General features: G+C 37.3%; 1 protein-coding gene across 7 annotated transcripts in view; it reads right to left on the reverse strand.

Annotated features, from left to right (window-relative positions):
* TBC1D12 (TBC1 domain family member 12) overlaps positions 1 to 22,530 on the reverse strand; it is a 121,707-nt gene that overhangs the window by 47,631 nt on the left and 51,546 nt on the right. For 3 of the 7 annotated variants that reach the window (XM_036111720.2, XM_036111717.2, XM_078077343.1), the window contains exon 2: positions 10,062 to 10,185. The exons of 1 other annotated variant lie outside the window; for it this stretch is intronic. Coding sequence is in view for 2 of the 6 variants with exons in the window: in XM_036111717.2 (XP_035967610.1) it covers positions 10,062 to 10,185 (124 nt within the window). In the remaining 4 variants the exon portion in view is untranslated. Of the gene's footprint in view, positions 1 to 3,331; positions 3,392 to 6,459; positions 6,497 to 8,432; positions 8,485 to 10,061; positions 10,186 to 22,530 lie in introns of those variants that run through there. 3 more of the 7 variants (XM_078077344.1, XM_036111718.2, XM_036111722.2) reach the window with 3 other exon arrangements.

A 22,530-nucleotide genomic window follows, 5' to 3' on the forward strand; every position in this document is an offset into this window, starting at 1 on the left:
CAAATTCTTTCAGAATAGAGGGGGAAGGAATCATTCTCAATGCATTCAATGATGCCAGCATTATCCCAATACTAAAATCAGACCAAGATATTAAAAGAAAATTACAGACTAGTATCTTAAATGAAAATTCTTAACAAAATATTAGCAAATTGACTTCTGGTTTCTGGTCTAGCATGGAGGAAGCTTAGAAGCTGCCACTCCATCCTAACAAGTAAAAAAGTCAAACTAAAAATATTAGTAACTTTTCTTGGACCTATCAGAGAAGTAAAGCCATAGGGCGAACTGTGCCCCACAAAATGGAGATAGGTAGGTGGATATAAAGAAACAGAGCAGAAAGCCACGAGCACAAACGGTTGTGGGAACAAATCCCAGGGCAGGAAAACATGAACTATAATTCTATCATTGAAAAATGGCTGGAGGCACAGCGTGCACAGGTCTGAGAGCTACAACTACAAGAGGACCCAATCCCACATACTTCTGTTGAGTTTTACCTCCAGTAACTCTACCAGGTCTAGAGTGACGATTAGAGAAAAATCCCCTCATGCTTCTAGCAGTAGGAGGGGAAAGGAACTATTTTTTTTTTTTAATTTAAATTCAATTAACATATAGTATATTATTAGCTTAAGAGGCAGAGTTCAATGATTCATCAGTTTTATATAACACCCAGTGCTTATCACATCATGTGTCCTCCTTAATGTCCATCACCCAGTTACCCCATTCCTCCCTGACCCAGCAACCCTCAGTTTGTTTCTATAATTAAGAGTCTCTTATGGTTTGTCTCCCTCTCTGATTTTGTCTTATTTTTCCTTCTCTTCCCCTATGATCCTCTGTTTTGTTTCTTAAATTCCACATATGAGTAAAATCATAATTGTCTTTCTCTAACTTATTTCACTTAGCATAATACCCTCTAGTTCCATCCACATCCTTGCAAACAGCAAGATTTCATTTTTTTGATGACTGAGTAGTATTCCATTGTATATATAGACCACTTCTTTATCCATTCACTGTTGATGGACATCTGGGCTCCTTCCATAGTTTGACTATTGTGGACATTGCTGCTATAAACACGGGTACAGGTGCCCCTTCGGATCACTGCTTTTGTATCTTTGGAGTAAATCCCTAGTAATGCAATTGCTGGGTCATAGGGTAGCTCTATTTTAAACTTTTAGAGGAACCTCCATACTGTTTTCCAGAGTAACTGCACCAGCTTGCATTCCCACCAACAGTGTAAGAGGGTTCCCCTTTCTCCCCAACCTTGCCAACATCTGTCATTTCCTGACTTGTTAATTTCAGCCATTCTGACTGGTGTGAGGTGGTATCTCAATGTGGTTTTGATTTGTATTTCCCTGATGCCGACTTTTTCATGTGTCTGTTGGCCATATGGATGTCTTCTTTGGAGAAATGAATGTCTGTTCATGTCTTCTGCCCATTTCTTGATTGGATTATTTGTTCTTTGGGTGTTGAGTTTGATAAGTTCTTTACAGATTTTGGATACTAGCCAAGCTGAGGGTTGCTGGAGGGGAGGCGGGTGGGGGGATGGGGTGGCTGGATGATGAACAGTGGGAAGGGTATGTGTTATGTGGTGAGTGCTGTATATTGTGTAAGACTGATGAATCACAGACCTGTACCCCTGAAACAAATAATACATTATATGTTAATAATAAAAATAACAAAAACCTCTTAAAAGTCTACTGAGTTCTGTTCTTATTGTTATATATATATTAAAAATCTACTTATTTTTAGAGAGAGAGAGTGAGAGAGCATGAACAACCAAGTGGGGGGGGGGGAGGTGCAGAAGTACAGGGAGAGAATCTCCAGCAGTCTCCCTCCCTGCTTAGCACAGAGCCCAACATGGGACTCAATCTCACGACTATTAGATCATGACCTGAGCCAAAATCAAGAGTCGGACACTTCATTGACTGAGCCACCCAGGTGCCCTGTTCTTACTGTTTTAAAATGAACCACCCAGTTAAAAAATGGCAAAAGATCTGAAGAGAGACCTCACTAAAGAAGATATATAGATGACAAGTAAACATAAGATGCTCCAACTCGTATGTTAATAGGGAACTACAAGTTAAAACAACAGTAAGATACTACTGTGTACCTATTAGAATGCTCAAAATCCAAAACACTGAGTAACAAATGCTGATGAGGATGTGGAGCAATAGGAACTCTCATTCACTGCTGATGAGAATGCAAAATGGTATACCCAGTTTGGAAGATAGTTTGGTTGTTTATTACAAAACTAAACATATCCTTACCATATGATCCAGCAATCAGAATCCTTGGCATTTACCCAAATGAAATGGAAATTTATATCCGTAAAAAAAACCAAACCTGCCTGTGGATGTTTATTGCAGCTTTATTCATTAATGAATAAAGTGAAATTATTCCATATAATACTATAATGTCATTACACATTTGTCAAAACTCTTAGAATGTACACCAAGAATACACCCTAATGTAAACTATGGACTTTGGGTAATTATGATGTGTCAGTGTAGATTCACTGATTGTAACAAACGTACCACATGGTGGTACAGGATGTCAACAGTGCGGAGGTTGTGTGTGTGGGGGGGGGACAGGAGGTATATAGAAACTCTCTGTACTTCCTGCTCAATTCTGCTATGAATCCAACACTATTCTAAAAAAGTTTATCAATTAAAAAAATATATATGCAAACCAAATCCAGCAATATACAAAATGGATAATAACTGACTAACTGGGAGTTTATCCCAGGAATGAAAAGTTGATTTAACAATCAAAAAATGTTTTCAAATTAATAAGAAAAATTAATAAGAAAAACAGATTCCATCTGAGCTTTGCCTCATTTTAAAGGATGAAAAAACTAGATAACTAGCACCATCAGGTACCTGAGAGACATAAATTAAAATCTCTCAAGGATGATATCACCTTAGCCTTCAAACTGTTTTCTACATATCATGTTCCAAATATTATATCCAGTAACAAAGCAAAAGTAACTAGGCATGCACAGAGATAAAATAGCATCTAACAGAAACTAACAGAGGGGCACCTGGGTGGCTCAGTCGGTTAGGTGTCCAACTCTTGATTTCGGCTCAGGCCACAATCTTGGGGTCATGAGATCAAGCCTCATGTGGGACTCCACACTCGGCAGGGAGTCTGCTTGAGATTCTCTCTCCCTTTCCCTCTGCCCCTCCCCCTATTCATGCTTGCACTGTCTCTCTCTCTCTTTCTCAAATAAATAAATCTTAAAAAAAAATTAGCGGAAATGATTTTCAATATAAACAGACCTACAGAATTTGCAGACAGTGGAGTTATCAGACACAGGCTATGAAACAACTATACTTACTATGTTAAAGGAGATAAAGGCCAAGCTTGAAATTTCAGCAGGGAACTGTAAACTGTAAAAAGTGATACAGCAGATTTGAAAAAGAACCAGCTAGAAACATAAGAATTGAAAAACACAAATCTGACATTAGGAACTCAATGTATGGGGCTGTATTTTTAACACATTCTCTAGGTAATCCACTGTGTTTAGGAACCAGAATCATAGACTATTATAATAAATCTTAATGTCCTTGTTTGCCAACCCACTTTTTCTAATTTAGCTTCTATAATGCCTCCAAAATTACTTTTCTAATATATGAATTTGATGTCTCAGTACCTTATTTAAAAGTATTTTGGGGGACCCCTGGGTGGTTCAGTCAGTTAAGTGTCTGCCTTCGGCTTAGGTCATGTTCCCAGGGTCCTCGGATCGAGCCCCACATCGGGCTCCTTGCTCAGCGGGGAGCCTGCTTCTCTCTCTCTGCCTGCTCCCCCCTGCTTATGCTCTCTCTCTCTGACAAATAAATAAAATCATTAAAATAAATAAATAAATAAATAAATAAATAAATAAATAAATAAATAAAATGTTTTTTAAAGAAGGTATTTTGGATAAAACCCAGCTCTCTAATCTTGTGGCTAATGACCTTTCACCATCTATCCTATATCCCTGATATACTGGCCTACTAACTAAAAAAGTCTTGTGCATTCCTGCTTGCTCATTCAATTTCCTCTTTCTGGGATGGCTTTCCCCATCTTGTCTACCTTGTAAACTCCTACCAGTTAGTATACTTCAGAACACAACTCATTATGTCATCCCTGAAAAGAATTAACTATTCTTTCATCTGTACTCTTCATACTTAGTTCACAACTCTACTATAGCACTCAAAATCATTAAAATTATATATGAAGCTATGTCTCCCCCCCCAGTTATACTGGAATAATTCAAAGGCTAGGACTCATATTTATTTATATCCCAAGAATCTGAACCAACATACACAGTCAACATATGTTGAATAAATTATGCATTTACTGAAGTAAAAAACAGACAATCCTAGAGAAGAATCTAGAATCAGTTCAAGACTTTTGTCCTTCAATTTCTGCTATAGAGTTTGCTAACATGAGGTCACATGGTGAACTGGTAGCAGAATGGTATTCTGCCACACTCTGATGTCTTGGGCTCTGTAGCTAAAGGTATCTACCAGAAAGAAGGTGACTAGGAGGGAAATGTGAGAAAAGATCAGACTATAGGTTCAAAGGCAGGGTGGCCAGTGTCTCGGAATAGCTTCTTAAAGAAGTAAAATACTAGAACTGGGGAGAGTAAAGAATAAAATAGGAGCTTCTCTTCCAAAGACAACATGAAAACCAAAATAGCCTGACACATAAACTGACTTGACTTTGAGTTTCAGTAGACAGTGAGAACACCCCTTCTAAAGGAGCTAATGTTAAAGCTGCATCAATCATATTTCTATATGCTGTGAATAGTTTATAGACAGCCAGAATAATGTTTCAGAAATGGAAGTAACTTCCCATGTGGACCTCTCTACCACCTCAAGACCATGCCTGCCCAAGATAAAGAGGCTCTCTTACACAACTTGATCCAAGAGCCAGGAAACCATCACACTTGGAGTAGAGAGGATAAAGCCAATTATGATGCCTTTACTGATTCTAAATTTTATTCCAGAATCTGTGAAGTAGGAGAAATAAAATCCATCACATAACTCAACCTTAACTGAAACCTTGGGGCAAAACATTTAATCACCCCTTGGCAAACAGGAATGTCTTAGTAAACTTCATTTTGGTAAAGTTATTAGCACAATTTTGTTTAGTCTAATTTGATGCCTAACATAATATACAAGTCTGACATAAAGACAGAATGAATACAACTTTTAATATAACTTTGATACAAAATGTATTTACAGAATCAAATAACAGGTAGTCAGTATTTTCAGACTGTAACCCTTTTCCAAGTCTCTGTCTCTGATGATAGCAAAAAACTTTCCTCCAAATCCCACCCAGTTCAATTTGTGAGAACTTACTGCTTTTATTCTTTTAGTTTTCTTTAACCAAAGCAAGTTTCTTTCTTAAGGCTTATACTTTTCTCCCCTCCAAGAAGCACAGGCTGAGCTATTATGAATTCCTCTCTCAACCTTCAGACCATACAAATTAACTTTTATGAAATCAATTTATTCACACATAGGAAAGACAATATTTTATCATTAACTATAAAATAAAGAACACACATGCAGCCAGAAAGGTAGTTATTGACTAGCTTCTCAAGGTGACATTACACTAGGTAACAAAGGTGAAAATAAAACAGGCAAGGGTGTAACAATTTTAAGGACTTTTTAAAAATAAATTCTGAACACAGTCCAGCCCCTCCACAATTTAAACACAAATAAGGAAGTAGGTACTTTTTGCACTACTCAAATTTTACACCAAAGGTATCTATATTTAAGCATAATTAAAGCCAACAAATTGTTTTCAAATATTCTAATGCTGCACACACCAATCAAGTTATTTTTTTACACCAATCAAGTTATTAACCAGAATATTAAGCTCTAACACGTTCACAATGTTATATATTTAAGTACTGCTCACAAAGCACACATATTCTAGTCCTTTTCATAATGTTATTGTTCCTGCAATAATACATTTCAAAGGCAATGGCTTAACTGAGGAGAGTGACCTATTCTTTTAGATTTTTAAGACATTTTGAAGTGCTCAGATTAAGAAATCAGTGTCTTAAAAGTTTTTTCCCTTACCTATCAAAAGTTATGTGAAAGTGTTTCAACCTCTCAACTGAAACTTCACTCAGAAAAAGACATGAGTGATGAAAAACTGGAAACATCATCTAAGTATTACAATCTCATTTTCTTAAAGATGCCAATATAAAAACAGTTTCTAGCAAAAAAAGATCTGTCAGTTTGATATAAATAGGGTATATTCAATCTAGTATGCAATCATGTTACAATTATACATAACATGGCTCATTTGTAATCATTCTTACTTGCAGTTTGGAGATCGGACGACAATGTAGCTACATTCCAACTTTGGCCAATTAATTTAGAAAAACCAAAAACTTAGGTCAATTGAATTACAATATAACTGAAATACTATTTATTATTAACAGATGCAATTTTTAATATGGCTCACCAACTGGTTCAAAAGGCCACAAGCAGGAATTTCACACCTGCAAGAGAACACATGTGATAATCCTCATAAAATAATATTATGAATATTCATGTGATTTGGGAACTGATTCAAGTTAAATGCCAAACGTGAGTCAGTTTGACTTTGCTATTATCCTAAAATGATTTTTATGTTGCTTTATGTTATCATGGAAAGCACTAAAACTGATCAGACCTTTAATAAAATTTACTATAATTTAAAAAAAAATTTAACCTACAAATATCTTTCACTTATGAACTTCATGTATCTCTGAAAAGTTATGGGTGCAAAACAAGGAAAGATAAATAAGGCAAAAAAAATTTATATATATATAGTGACATTCTGTTCTTGAAATGAGTAAAAAATATATATATATAACACCATATATGTAAAAATATACACACATAATTATATGTGCTTCCACACAAAAAATGAATTTTAAAAGGCCTAAAAATGTGAAGGGAAAGTGAAATGAGACATATCTTCCTATAATGTCTTACATTTTTATAGAGAATGTAATCATGTGTTAATTGTGTAATTAATAATTAAGAAAAAAGTTTGTAAATAAAACCTTAATTTTCTATATAGTTACTTTATAATCTTATAGAGGTCGTTCCACTAAAAAGAAAATTCTGCCCCAATAATATAGTCATACTTAAGAATATATCAACTCCTTTCTGAATATCTGCTTTAAAAAATTATTATCCTATGAAATACTCCTCATCCTCTAATCTCTCAATAAATCTTACTATTTTGCCACTCAAAAGCAAGCAAGGAATCCTTAGAAAGCCCAGCAGAATGTACTTTCCTTCTGTATTTTTAGCACTGCCTCACTTTTTCAGGCACTTTTACACTGGAATTACTAGCTCCCTTCACTTTCTACAGCCTGAATAGCGTAAGGCCCTGCCCTAAAACATGAAAGATGTATCCTGGGGCGCCTGGGTGGCTCAGTCAGTTAAGCATCTGCCTTCAACTCTGGTCAAGCCCCGCGCCAGGCTCCAAGCCCAGTACGGAGTCCGCTTCTCCCTCTGCTTCTCCCCACACCTCCCCCTACCGTGCTCGAGCACTCCCTCTCAAATAAAATCTTAAAAAAAAAGAAAGAATGAATGAAAGATGTGCCCTAACAGTCTTCATGTCTTTACTGATCCTTCATTTTTGATTTCTGACTCTCAACATATAATATTCATTCAAAAGCAGTACATGGTAAAGGATCTCAAACAACTTTTATGTTCATAATGTTTTACAGAGTTTAAAATTCAGGGCTGTGAAAAACATGTTTTCAAGTGGCAACAGAGACACAAAGTTATAAATTTACTGTTACTAATAAAAGAAAATCATGCCCACCTTGAAAATGACAACTGCAGGGAAGAGGAGAGCAAAGTCAGACAAATGGGGAGGAGAGCACATACATACAAACAGGGAAAGACAAAGCAGAAAGGGAGCGGCAGAAACACGCTCCATTCATGGGAAGATACATATTTTGGGGGGGGGGGTAAAGGATCAGAAGAACAAAGACTTCACTATCTACCACACCTCCCAGAAAACAAACAACCATGGAAAAGGCACCCAAATAACACACTAACCTACACGTCGCTGGAAGGTTCAAAAATTAAAAGGAGCAGGTAGGAGATACCATCATTTGTAAAAGGCCAGACAAAGGACTACAGAGGAGAGCAGCTGCATCAACTCCACTCCCTCGTCCCACATGAAAATAAGACTTGTTCTTTCCCTGACCCCTCATCAAATTTTCACACAATATACATGAAACAGAGAATGTGACGTCTTCGCTTTCCAAAATGAAAATAGCTAATTAAAAGTATACAGCATATAAGTAAACAGATAATTATCCAACCAGTAATTTATTTAGAGACCTGTTGCAGAATGTTAGTTTACATAAAGATATAAAAGTATGCACATGCATATTTAACGTAAACTATCATAAAGTCAAGAATACAAACCTTCAATAGCAAGACCACTGTTTTGCCTCTAGAGGGCGAACTTGGTCTTCTGGAAAACTCTAGACAAGAGAAGTTACTTTCAGACTTTAGGAAAAAATGTTAAAATTTAAGATGTTGAGATAGCAAAAATTCCCAAACTTTCTTGGTTAACAGTACCCTTAGCATACCATTAATTTTTTCAAGGTTCCCCCTAAACCAATAGAAATACCTAAATATTCTGTTTAATAAGTAGTTATGCCCAACAATTTAATAAGGATTTATGTCCTAACACTTAGTAGTCATTTGATAAAATACACATAAATTGAAGGGAAAAAGGCTTTCATTCTTAAATAGCCACAATTACTAATTAGGCATGTATGCTTCTTGTGCACTGTATAATTTCACAAATCTTGAAATCAGATTGGACCCGGTCACATTCATTTCCTGTTGAACACTGATTTTTGCACAGTATCTGATTTTCATCACAGCAACCTCAGAAAACCAGATTTACAAAGATATGATGCCACAGAAAAAAAACATAGTGCCACTTAATGTCAAAATTGTGTATCATTTCAAGCTAACAGCCTGCACTGTAACCACCAGACATGGAAATCACTGAGTTAGCCACTGTTCCCCAGTGCCTTAGCTGTAGCATGTGGAGTGCCCAGGTTCACAGGCTGGAAAACACAACACTACAGTTTCAAGTCCCAGCAGCTATATAAACTAGTCAATATTTTAATTGTAAATAAAATTAACTACAACAGATGTTTTTAAAGATTTAAAAATTTTCTTCTACTAATAGCCAGGGAAACCAGTTTTTCTTTGAGCAATAAAAGGAACACTATTAAATCCTTAATGGAAGGTATTTTTTCCAATTTGAATGATGATTATTGTCTTAATGTGATTATTTTTATACACAATGGTTGTGTTGAATCTGAAAAACTACAACTTCGGGAAGGAGAGAGATAGGAAATGTATTACATACATATCTCCTTCTGAGCAACAACTTCTCAGAACTTAGAAATGCCTGCAAACTGATCCAGTCTCACTTATCTCCTAGTACTGATGGAGCCCAAGTTCAGGAGTCAAGCAAGATCTGAAATTCTTAAGAGCTTCAGAACATGGACATTAATACAGATATTAGAAGAACTGACTCCAAAATTACTAGAAACAGATTATACATCCACCTATCTCACAAAGTCCTTGGTTCAGTCAGAACACCAGAAAAGTGACCAAAGATGGTGCTCAACCTCAAAATTTACTCAGCTTTTGCTTTCTGCTCTTTCACCGATTGACAACTCCCTGCATCCATAAAATCTGCGCCACTGGCAAACGCTACCATAGTCAATTAGAAGTCAAAGTATGTGGTAAGACTGCTTAGCTAAGAAGAAAAACAAAAAACCAAAAAGTTCTCCAAGGAATAACTAGGAAAAAAAAAAATCAATGTTCTATCACTTTCGAGAATTTTCACAACCATAAAAGATAACTGAAATAGTGCGTGTTTTTTTAAAAAAAAATTAAGGTTACTACAAATATCTAATAATCCCCAAATTTTATATGTAGAAAAAGTATGAATGAAAGTGGAATATGATTATCAAGAAAAAATACCTGAAAAGCTAAGACAAACCACGTGGCTATATTAATACTTACCTGTTGAATGATTTTGGAAGTTTTTTGAAGATTCTCTCTAGGAGGGACTTTACCAAATAATTTCCAGCCAGGAGCACTATGAACAACTGATTTGAGTTCCTTTGTCCTTTTTGGAAAAAGGTTTCTGAAACACAGAAAAGTTACATGAATTGTGTTTTTGGTAACCAGAGCACTATTTAATAATTTTTAAAGTATGTTTATACCCAAGACAAACACAAAATACATTTAAATTCTTTCTTTTTATTTTTTTAAAGATTTTTTTATTTTTAAGTAATCTCTACACCCAACACAGGACTTTAACTCAAAACCCTGAGATCAAGAGTTTCATGCTCCACCAACTGAGCCAGCCAGGTGCCTCTAAATGAAATTATTTCCACTACTTATACAACTGACTATTAGACTAACAAGACTTACTTAAGAATACCTGACTTATAGAGAAATTCTAGAAAAATTATCAACAGAGATACTAGATAAACAAATTGGGAGAAAAATGATAGCTGTAAATAAAATGTAAATATCTGCTTTGGATCAGTTACAAAGTATACTAGAACTGACTATACCTGTACTAGGTAATAAAAGCCAAGAATCTGAGAACAAAAAAGTTAAAGAGAATCTGTATAAAATAGGTAAAGTAATAAAATTTTTTTGGGAAAATACTATTTAATTATTTTCAGTAATAATTTGTTATGATTTGCAATAACAGGGCATCTACTGATCCTCCATTGCTATAATATATGTTTATGTAGATTGTTTTCCTAGGACAGATATGTACAAGAAAGCTTAGTGCCAAAGACTCAATAAACAGCCTTGGAAGAAAGTATCTCCTGGGCGCCTGGGTGGCTCAGTCAGTTGAGCGTCTGACTTTGGTTTCAGCTCAGGTCCTGATCTCAGGGGTCATGGGATTGAGCTCCACATCGGACTGGGCACTCAATGTGAAGTCTACTTGGGATTCTCTCTCCCTCTCCCTCTGCCCCTCCCGCTCCTGCTTTCTCTCTAAAATAAATAAATAAATCTTTGAAAGATTAAAAAAGAAAGAATCTCTCACTGATGTATCTTTCTAAAGGAAACCTGTACAAGGATAAAGGACTTTTTTTTTAGAAGACTTTTTATTTATTTATTTGAGACAGAAAGCACACAAGAGCACAAGAAGGGGGAGGGTCAGAGGGAGACGGAGAAGCAGATTCCTCACTGAGCAGGGAGCCCAATGCGGGCTCAATCCCAGGACCCTGGGATCATGACCTGAGCTGAAGCCAGACGCTTAACTGACAGAACCACCCAGGTGCCCCCAAGGATCAAGGATTTTACTTATTTATCTCTAGGCCCTTACCAACCAAAATAAGTATCTATAGCAGATATAAGCAGGAATGATATTCAAAATATGTATCTATCAATAAAGCATGACCAGGGCACCCTCAGAAAGGTACTGATGAATCCAACCGAATAGGAACCCTTCTTATAAGCTATGATATAAGTGATCATTAAGCAAATTTTTAATTTGCACATATAGTTACAAATTATTTGAAGTCCTAAATAACTTGATTTATCTACATTCAAAAGATCATATATCTGTTCTTAAAAGTAATTATTGTGATAAAAAGGAGTTAAGTTTTTAAAGCCTAATGTTAAAGCCATTCTTTTGAGTTTAGAAAGATATCAATGGACTCCTACAAAAGAATGTGGACTAATCCCTAATAAAGAGACACTCCCATTTCCTTGCGTGTGCAATGGAAGTGAACTGATGACAATGTAGAGTAATTTCTATTTAGGATGCTTTAGAAGTTTCATCTCTGAAATTATATATAGTGACTCAAATCTCTACTTAATAAGATCTCTAGATTGGAGGTTTTTAATAATGATTATACTGAGGACTGGTATATTTATACAATTTCAAGCCTCAAAGGATGGCCTATTAATTTAAATAACATTTGATATCTTGTGTGTAATAACAGAATTTCTATGAGCATTTCTCCTTCAAAATGAACATGAAACTGTTAAATTTTCTTAATAGAGGGCACTGAAAAAGACACGGAAGGAGAAAGGAGCTCTCCTGTGGTTTCCAGCTGCTGCAGAGTGGGTAGCAGAACTCTACTCAGTCACGTGCCCAGGACATGTAGTCTTTCAGCAAATTTGCAGCATTGGCAAACTCAACCTGGAGATGGCTTCTGCAGCTCTCCTGATACGGAAACTAGCACCCCAAAGGCTTCCTGCTGGCAGGGATATACCAGTTCCCTCAGTAAGCCCTACACAGCTCACCGGTACTCCCTGGACAGTTCTCACCAGCCAAGCTATGCTCCCCCTACCAGCCCCTCTGTGGCTTGCCTATATCACAAAGGTTTGCCATCCAGCCATGCTAAACACAGGAGAAAAATCTTTGTCACCATGGTTTATGCAAAAAATTATTGAATATGGCATCAAAGTCATTATCCATAAAATAAAAATTTTTAATTTTTTTAAGAGATTTTATTTGAGAGAGTGCACATGTGCACAAGCAGGGGGAAGAGCAGGGGGAGAGGGAGAAGCCGACTTCACGCTCAGCAAGGAGCCTGATGTGGGGCTCGATCCTGGGACCCTGGGATCATGACCTGAGCTGAAGGCAGACACTTAACCGACTGAGCCACCCAGGCGCCCCCAAAATAAACATTGAAAAACTGGCCTTAATCAAATTTAAAACAAATTTAAATCAAATTTGCAGTTCAAAAGCATCACTGATGCAAAATGTAAGAATAGGAGGATCTAGAGGTCAGTTCCTCCCCCAAAGTAAAAACTGAGCTGGAAAGAGCAATTGTAATCAACCGTTTCAGAACTCTAGAAACTTATTAACAAACAGGGAAGTACATGAAGGAAGAGAGTGCTGATCCTTCCTAAGTCTAGAGGTGTAAACCAACCACCTTCCCTCAATTCCTCAGCCCTTCCTTCCGTAGCAGCGGGGATTAGGATCCCACGTTTCTGAAGTGGTTGATGCATCAGGAGGGATAATAGGGCTCATGTCTTCCTAGAATTTGGAGTTGTGAATTTGGGTTGGCCTAGCAGCACCTTGAGGGACCAGCACAGACATCTGTATCAGTTCAGTCATCTTGCAGCAGTGGCTTCTACCGGTGGTGTCTACCGGAACATTAAAAAAGATAAAACTCTTGGGCGGCTGGGTGGCTCAGTCGGTTAAGCATCTACCTTTGGCTCAGGTCATGATCCCAGGGTCCTGGGATTGAGCTCCACATCGGGCTCCTTGCTCAGCTGGGAGCCCTCTTCTCCCTCTGCCTGCCGCTCCCACCCCCCCCACTTGTGCTTTCTCTCTCTGACAAATACAATCTTAAAAAGAAAAAAAGATAAAACTCTTTTTGTCTCTCTTTTTGAGTCACACATTTACAGAAAAAATCTTTTTCAAGCTACCAGTTGACTGCAGAAATAAGAACAGAAACTTGTGACATCACACAAAAAGAATTATATACTTTGCAAAATAGTTTGGAAACATCACAAATGGATGACTCTAGCACTCAACAAGCAAAAATAAGCAATCACTGAAGAGTTAATAGATTTATAGAATACCACATTATTGTAATCGGAATATCCAGGTCTCAACAAAAAATTACAATACACACAAAGAAAGAACAAAGTGTGAACCATTCACAGGAGCAAGATTTGACAAAAACATCCCTGAGAAGTCCAGACAGTGGAACTACTACTCAAAGATGTTAAATTAACTGTCTCAAATATACCCAATAAACTAAAGGAAACCACAAAGAAATGGGGAGTGGGGAATGCATGAACAAAATAAGAGTATCAACAAGGAAAAAGTATTATAGAAAGGAACCAAACAAACTCTAGAGTTGAAAACTAGCATAACTAAAATGAAATATTTCTTTTTTTTTTTAAAATTTTATTTATTTATTTGGGGACACCTGGGTGGCTCGGTTGGTTAAGCATCTGCCTTCAGCTCAGGTCATGATCCCAGGGTCCTGGAATCGAGTCCCACATTGGGCTCCTTGCTTAGCAGGGAGCCTACTTCTTCCTCTCCCTCTGCCTGCCACTCCTCCTGCTTGTGGGTGCTCTCTCTCTGACAAATAAATAAATAAAACCTTAAAAAAAAAAAAAAAACAAGGATAAAGAGAAAATTTAGAAAACAGCAAGAGAGAAGCAAATACCACAAACAAGATTAACAACAAATTTTTCATCAGAAACCATGGGGGCCAGAAGGTAGTGGGATAATATATCTAAAGTTCTAAAAGAAAAAAGTAGCAACTACAAATTCTATATGCAACAAATCTATCATTCAAGAATGAAAGAGAAATGAAGACATTTCTAGATAAACAGAAGTTGAAGGAGTTCATTACCAACAGACCTGAGCTATAAGAAATGCTAAAGGGAGCTCTTCAGGCTGAAATGAAAAGTAACCAGAGAGTAACTCAAAGCCATGAGAAGAAATAAGTAACATTAGTAAAATTAACTACATAGGTAAATGTCAAAGCCAGTATTATTGTACTTTTGGTTTGTAACAACACTTTTTTTCCTATATGATTCACAAGGCAAATGTATAAAACAATATTTATAAATTTATGCTAATAGACACACAATGTATAAACATGTAATCCCTGACAATAACAATATAAAGGAGGAGGGACAGAGATGTGTAGCAGTGTGTATACTAATGAAACTAACTTGGTGTTATTCAAAATAGGTTGCTGTAAGTTTAAGATGTTACCTATAATCCTTTTTTTTAAAACTTTTTAAAAAACATTTTATTTATTTATTTGACAGACAGAGACACAGCGAGAGAGGGAACACAAGCAGGGGGAGTGGGAGAGGGAGAAGCAGGCTTCCCACCGAGCAGGGAGCCTGATGCGGGGCTCAATCCCAGGACCCTGGGATCATGACCTGAGGTGAAGGCAGACGCTTAACGACTGAGCCACCCAGGACCCCATGTTACTTATAATCCTTAAAGTTACCGCTAATAGATTAAAAATATGCAGAAAAGGAAAGAAGGGAATCAAAATGGTCCACTACCAAAATTCAACTAAATACCAAAAAAGTGGTAATGGAGGAACGGATGAACAAAAACCATAAAAGACATACTGAAAACTAATAGCTAAATGGCAGAAGTAAATCCTTCCTCACCAACAATTAGTTTAAATATAAGTCGATTAAACTCCCCACACAAGAGATATTGGCAGATTGAATTAAAAACTGTCTATATGCTGTCTTCAAGAGACTCTTTTTTAATCAAAGTACAGCTGACAATAAGAGACTCATTTTATTTATTTTTTTAGAGAGGGAAGGGGGTGTGGGAAGAGGAGGAGAGGGAGAGAGAATCCTAAGCGAGCTCCACTCCCATAGTGCCCTGCACTATGCGGGGCACAATCTCACAATCCTGAGATCATGACCTAAGCTGAAATCAAGAGCTGGACGCTTAACCAGCTGAGCCACCCAGGCACCCCAAGAAACTTACTTTAGATAAAAAGATACAAAGAAGTTGAAAATTTTAGAATGGAAAATTATACTGAAAGCACATAATAACCAAAAGAGACCTGGAGTGGCTCTGTCAGGCAAAGTAGTCATAAAGTCAAAGAAGGTTATAAGACACAAAGGAGAAAAAATGTCGAAATATGTCGAAAAAAGTTAATCCAATAAAAAGATATAACCATTATAAACATATATGCACCTAACAACAGAGCCCTAAAATATGTGAAACAAAACTGACAATATTGAAGGGAGAAATAGACAGTTCTACAATAATAACTGGAGATGTCAGTAGCCTACTCTCAATACACAGAACAACCAGACAGATCAAAAAGTAAAAGACTAAAACATTATAAATCAATTAGACCTAACAGGCATACACAGCACACTCCCCCCAAAAGTAAAAATATACATTCTCAAGGGCACATAGGACATCTTCCAGGATGAACTGTATGTTAACCCACAAAGCAAGTTTTAATAAGCTTAAAAAGATTGAAATCATGCAAAGTATCTTTTTCAACCACAGTAAAACGAGACTAGAACTCAGTAACAGAAAAAAATTAGAAAATTCACCAATATGTGGAAATTAAACAAAAGTCTTTTTTTTTTTTTTAAAGATTTTATTTATTTATTTGATAGAGATAGCGAGAGCAGGAACACAAGCAGGGGGAGTGGGAGAGGGAGAAGCAGACTTCCCGCGGAGCAGGGAGCCTGATGTGGGGCTCGATCCCAGGACCCTGGGATCATGACCTGAGCCAAAGGCAGACGCTTAACGACTGAGCCACCCAGGTGCCCCTAAACAAAACAGTCTTAAATGACCTGTAGGTGAAAGAAAAAAATCACAAGTTTACCTAGAAAACACCTTGGGGAAAAAAAAAGAAAAGAAAACACGCTGAGATGAATTTAAACAAACACAACATAACAAAACTTATGAGATACAGCTGAGGGGGAAATTTACAGTTGTAAATATTAAAAAAGAACCATCTCTTATCAATTACTTAATGGCACACATGAAGAAACCAGAAAAAGAAGAGCAAACTAAACCCAAAGCTGGCATAAGGAAAGAAATAATAAAGATTAGAGTGAGTATAAATGAAACAGAGAATAGAAAAATAGAGAAAAAAATTTTTAAAGCTGGTTATTTGAAAAGATCAACAAAATTGACAAACCTTTAGCTAGATGACTAAGAAAAAAAGAGGGAAGATTCAAATCACTAAAAGCAGAAATAAAAGTGGGAAATTACTACCAATAAAAAGCAGTGTATGTGAATACCATGAGCAACTGTTCATAGTCTAGTGTTAGGAAAAAAGCAAATCATAAACAACAATTAGGTACCAACCACACCCACTAAGGATGGCTATTATTTATAAAACAACAACAACAACAACAAAATAACAAGTTTGCAAGGATGTGGAAAAACTGGAATGGTGGGCATGTAAAATGGTGAAACAGCTTGGAAAACATTGCTGGTAGGAATGTTAGGTGGTACAGCCATTTTGAAAAACAATTTGGTAGTTTCTTTTATAAGTAAGACATAAAGTTACCATACAACCCAACAATTCCACTCCTAGATGTCTACCCAAGAGAAATGAAAACATATGTCCACATGAAGGCTTACAAGGAAAGGCTCATAGAAGTACTATTCATAATAGCCAAAATGTGAAGACAAGGGGCGCCTGGGTGGCTCAGATGGTTAAGCGTCTGCCTTCAGCTCAGGTCATGATCCCAGGGTGCTGGGATTGAGCCCTGCATGGGGCTCCCTGCTTGGCATGGAGCCTGCTTCTCCCTCTCCTTCTACTGCTCCTCCTGCTTGTGCTCTCTCGCTCTGTCAAATAAATAAAATCTTAAAAAAAAAACAAAAACAAAAAATAAAATGTGAACACAAGCTAAATATCCAGCAACTGAATGTATAAACAAAATATATTTTCATGCAATGAAATCCTATTCGGCAATAAAAAGGAATGCGACAACTGATACATGCTACAACATGGATGAACTCAAAATATGCCCAATGAAAGAAGTCAGATGTATAAGACCATGTGTATAATTTTGTTTATATGAATGTGCAAAAAGGGCTACTCTACAAAGTAGATTAGTGGTTGCGTGGGGTAGAAATGGATATTGACTATAAATGGGTACAAATGATCTCTGGCATGGCAGAAATGGTCTGCAGCTAGATTTCAGTAATGGCTGTACAACTATATAAATTTAATATAATTGAATTGTACTCTTAAAATGGATGACTTTTATGGAATGTTAACTCTACCTCAATAAAGCTGTTAATTAAAAGACTATTTAAACTAACAACCAAATATAGAGGGTTGACGCTGCCAAAAGTTGGTCTTTCATCAAGTTTAGTAAAATAGACAAAACTTCTAGTGGGATTTATGCAAAAAAGAACAGGAATAAATAAATTAAGAGTAAAGAGAAGAACATAAAATCAGACGCAGCAAAAATTTTAAAGGGAAGAGAATCTATAAACAACTCTATGCCAATAATTTAGAACATTTCTCAAGGAGCGCCTAGGTAGCTCAGTTGGTTAAGCATCTGCCTTCGGCTCAGGTCATGATCTCAGGTCCTGGGATGGAGCCCCAGACAGGTTCTCTGCTCATCGGGGAGCCCAGCCTGCTTCTCCCTCTCCCTCTGCCTGCTGTTCTGCCTGCTTGTGCGCAAGCACGTGCGCTCTCTCTGTCAAATAAAAAGAAAATCTTAAAAAAAAAAAAAATTTCTCAAAATGGACAGAACTTTGTAAAAATATAATTTATCAAAACAGACTTAGAAGAAACAGAAAATATCAAGAGTCCAAAAGTCATTTTAAAAACTGAAAGTTAAAATTTCTCCCCCCCTCAAAATCAGGCATGTTACTTTTCTTTTTTTAAGATTTTTTATTTATTTGACAGAGAGAGAGAGCGCACAAGCAGGGGGAGCAACAGGCAGAGGCAGAGAAGCAGACTCCCCACGGAGCAGGGAGCCGGACATGGGGCTCGGTCCCAGGACCCTGGTATCATGACCAGAGCCCAAGGCAGACACTTAACAACTGAGTCACCCAGGTGCCCCATGGCATGTTAGTTTTACATGAGAGTTCTCCCAAATTTTTCCAGATACAGATTACACCAATACTGTATCAACTATTTTTGAGAATGAAAGAGAGAATAATCTTTAATCATACCTGTAAAGCCAATATGAACTCAGTAACAAAACCGGGCATGAACAGCTTAAGAGAGTAAAATTACAGGCCAATCTAACTCATGAACACAGAAGAAATATACTAAACAAAATATCAGCAAACTAAATATAATCTGTAAAGATAGAATACATCATGACTAGGTTGGATTTGTCTCAGGAATGCAAAGGTAGTCAAACATTGTAAGATCTTAAATGTTATTCAATACATTAACAGAAAAAAAGGAAAAAAAAAACTCTGATAATCTCAATGCTAAAAAAAAGATGGTAAAGTCAAACATTCCATTCACAACAGAAACTACAAAAGAGAACTAGAAGACAACTTAAGGACACCTACCAAAAACCTACAGTAAGTGTCTTTTTTTTTTAAGATTTATTTATTTATTTATTTATTTGAGAGAGAGGAGGGGCAGAGGAAGAAGGAGAGAATCTCAAGCGGACTCCCAGCTGAGCACAGAGCCTGATGCAGGGCTCAATCCCACAACACTGAGATCATGAACTGAGCTGAAATCAAGAGTTGGATGCTTAACCAACTGAGCCACCCAGCTGCCCCAGTAAATGTCATTCTTAATAAAATGTCGAACATCTTTTAAAATCAGGAACAAGACAAGGATGCCACTATTCTCACTTCTATTCAACTTTGTACCAAAGGTCTTAGTGCAATCAGGTAAGAAAGAGAAATAAATGGCAGAAGGATTGGCAAGGAAGAGCAAAAGCCATTATGCATAGACAATATGAAAATCTGTATTTAAAAACTCCATAATATACTATCAAATTACAAACTAAAGAGTTTAGCAAGTGGTTATCTGTAAGATCAAAAAACAAAATCCAGCTTTGACTTTGTATCTATCAACAGCAGCTAGAAATAAAAAAGTTGAAAGCAATATCAATATCAACAAAATATAAGGTACCTAGGGGTGCCTGCCTGGCTCAGTTTTTCAACCCTGGATCTCAGGGTTGTAAGTCTGAGCCCCACATGGGGTGTAGAGATTACTTAAATAAATCTTTAAAAATGTATGTGTATATATGTGTGTGTGTGTGTGGGTGTGTGTGTGTGTGCATGACCTAGAAATAAATCTAACCAACTTTTTATAAGACCCTTATGGGGAATGGATACAATTATCCCAAAACATTAAAGAAAACCTAACTAAATAGAAAGACAGCTTATATTTATAGAAAGGACACTACCTTAAAAATATCAATTCTCCCCAAATCCATCTATAGATTCTACACAACTCCTATCATAAGCTCAACAAGACTTTTTTTGTTCTGTTTTTTTTAAGATTTTATTTAATTTGAGAGAGAGACAGCACAAGCAGGGGGAGGGGCAGAGGGAGAGGGAGAAGCAGGTTCTCCCCCGCTGAGCAAGGAACCCAACAAGGGGCTTGATCCCAGGACTCTGGGATCATAACCTGAGCCCAAGGCAGACGCTTAACTGACTGAGCCACCCAGGTGCCCCCCACCCTCAATAAGGTTTTTGAAGAACTTGAGATAACTTTAAAATTTATATTGAGGAGGTGCCTGGGTGGCTCAGTCAGTTAAGCGACTGCCTTCGGCTCAGGTCATGATCCCAGGGTCCTGGGATCGAGTCCCACACATCGGACTCCCTGCTCAGTGGGGGAGCCTGCTTCTCCCTCTCCCTCTGCCTGCTGCTCTGCCTACTTGTGCTCACTCTCTATCTCTCTGTCAAAAAAATAAATAAAATCTTTAAAAAAATAAAATAAAATTTATATTGAAGAGTGGACCAAAAATAGCCAAAACACTTTGAGTGGAAAAAAAAAAAAGGTAAAGCTGAGTTGCCCTACCAAAGATAACCAAATTTACTAAAACCATTTTTTTTTTAAGATTTGATTTATTTATTTGAGAGAGAGAGAGGGGGAGAGCACGAGCAGAGGGGAGAGGGAGAAGCAGGCTCCCCGCTGAGCAAGGAGCCTGATGCGGGGCTCGATCCCAGGACCCTGGGATCATAACCTGAGCTGAAGTCAGATGCTTAACCAACTGAGCCACCCAGGTGCCCCCAAAACCATTGTTTTTAAGACAGCATGGTAATGGCCCAGGGATGAAAAAAATTGATCATTGGAAAAACAATACACAACTCAGAAATACACAAAAGCATAAATGGAAACAGAGGTGGAACTGCAATCAATGACGACAGGATAGATCATTTAAAAAATGACGCTAGGGGGCTCCTGGGTAGCTCACTCGGTTGAGCGTCCAACTCTTGATCTCAGCTCAGGTCTTGATCTCAGGTTGAGAATTTGAGCCCTGCATTGGGCTCCACAATGGGCATGGAGCTGACATTAAAAAAAAAAAAAAAAAGGGCGCCTGGGTGGCTCAGTTTAACCAACTAAGCGACTGCCTTCGGCTCAGATCATGATCCCAAAGTCCCGGGATCGAGTCCCACGTCGGGCTCCCTGCTCAGCGGGGAGTCTGCTTCTCCCTCTGACCCTACCCCCCTCTTGGGCTCTCTCTCTCAAATAAATAAATAAAATCTTAAAAAAAAAAAAATATATATATATATGTATGTTTTAAAAAAGTGATGCTGGGACCTTTGGCTATCACTGCGGGGGAAATGAAACTGGATCCCTACCATACATAAGAGTCAGTTCCCAATGGATTAAATAGTTAGATCTGAATAATAAACTTCCAAAGTTTTAGAAAGAAATACAAGAGAATTTTAAAATAAGCTCATAGCAGCGAAGAATCTAAAAATAGAACCCAAAGGACTATCATTTTTTAAACTTAATTAAATCACAACATTAAAATTAAGGACTTCTATTCAAGGGGCAGTATAGAAAAAGTAAAAAGACACAAAACTGGGGCGCCTGGGTGGCTCAGTCGATTAAGCGTCCATCTTTGGTTCAGGTCATGATCCCAGAGTCCTGGGATGTAGTCCCACATCGGCCTCCTAGCTCAGCAGGGAGTCTGCTTCTCCCTCTCCCTCTGCCCCTCCCCCCTGCTCATGCGCGCTCTTTCTCAAATAAATAAATAAAATCTTAAAAAAATACCCACAAGGGGTGCCTGGGTGGCTCGGTCGTTAAGCGTCTGCCTTCAGCTCGGGTCATGGTCCCAGGGTCCTGGGATCGAGCCCCGCATGAGGCTCCCTGCTCTGCGGGAAGCCTGCTTCTCCCTCTCCCACTCCCCCTGCTTGTGTTCCCTCTCTCGCTGTGTCTCTCTCTGTCAAATAAATAAATAAAATCCTAAAAAAAAAAAACAAAAACAAAAAATAAAAACCCACAAATGTGGAACAGAAACTACAACACAAATAAATGACAAAAGATAGGTATATCGAAAATATAAAGAACTCCAACTAATTATTTTCATAAGTGACAAACTAATAAAAAAGATAAAAACTATTAAAAAGTATTGCACAAAGAAGGCAAACAAATGGCAAATAAAGAAATCTATCAGAAGATATTTAGCCTCATTCATAATTAGTGAGCCCACAAACTAAAACCAGAATAACATTTTTATTTTATAACAGGATTGGCAAAAACTAAGAAATCTGATAATACCAGATTTGGAGGGAGAAGAATGCTGCTAGGAATTGACAATAGTGTGATCACACATTGGTTTCTATCTCATAAAGCTGAACACTTGCATACACTACCATCTAGTGATTATACTTCTAGCCACATACTCTAGAGAAAGTTCTGGACACGTGCACTAGAAGACATATTTAAGAACATTCAAGGAACACTATTCAAAAGAGCAAAAATCCTAAACAATCTAATAATCTACTGGCAGAAGAATGGAAAACTTAAATCGTGGCATGTTATTAAATGTAATATTGTTCCTCAACGAACACAAATCAAAGCTACATCCATCAACACGG

The sequence above is a fragment of the Halichoerus grypus genome, chromosome 7 (genome assembly GCF_964656455.1).
Source record: "Halichoerus grypus chromosome 7, mHalGry1.hap1.1, whole genome shotgun sequence".
NCBI classification, from domain to species: domain Eukaryota; kingdom Metazoa; phylum Chordata; class Mammalia; order Carnivora; family Phocidae; genus Halichoerus; species Halichoerus grypus.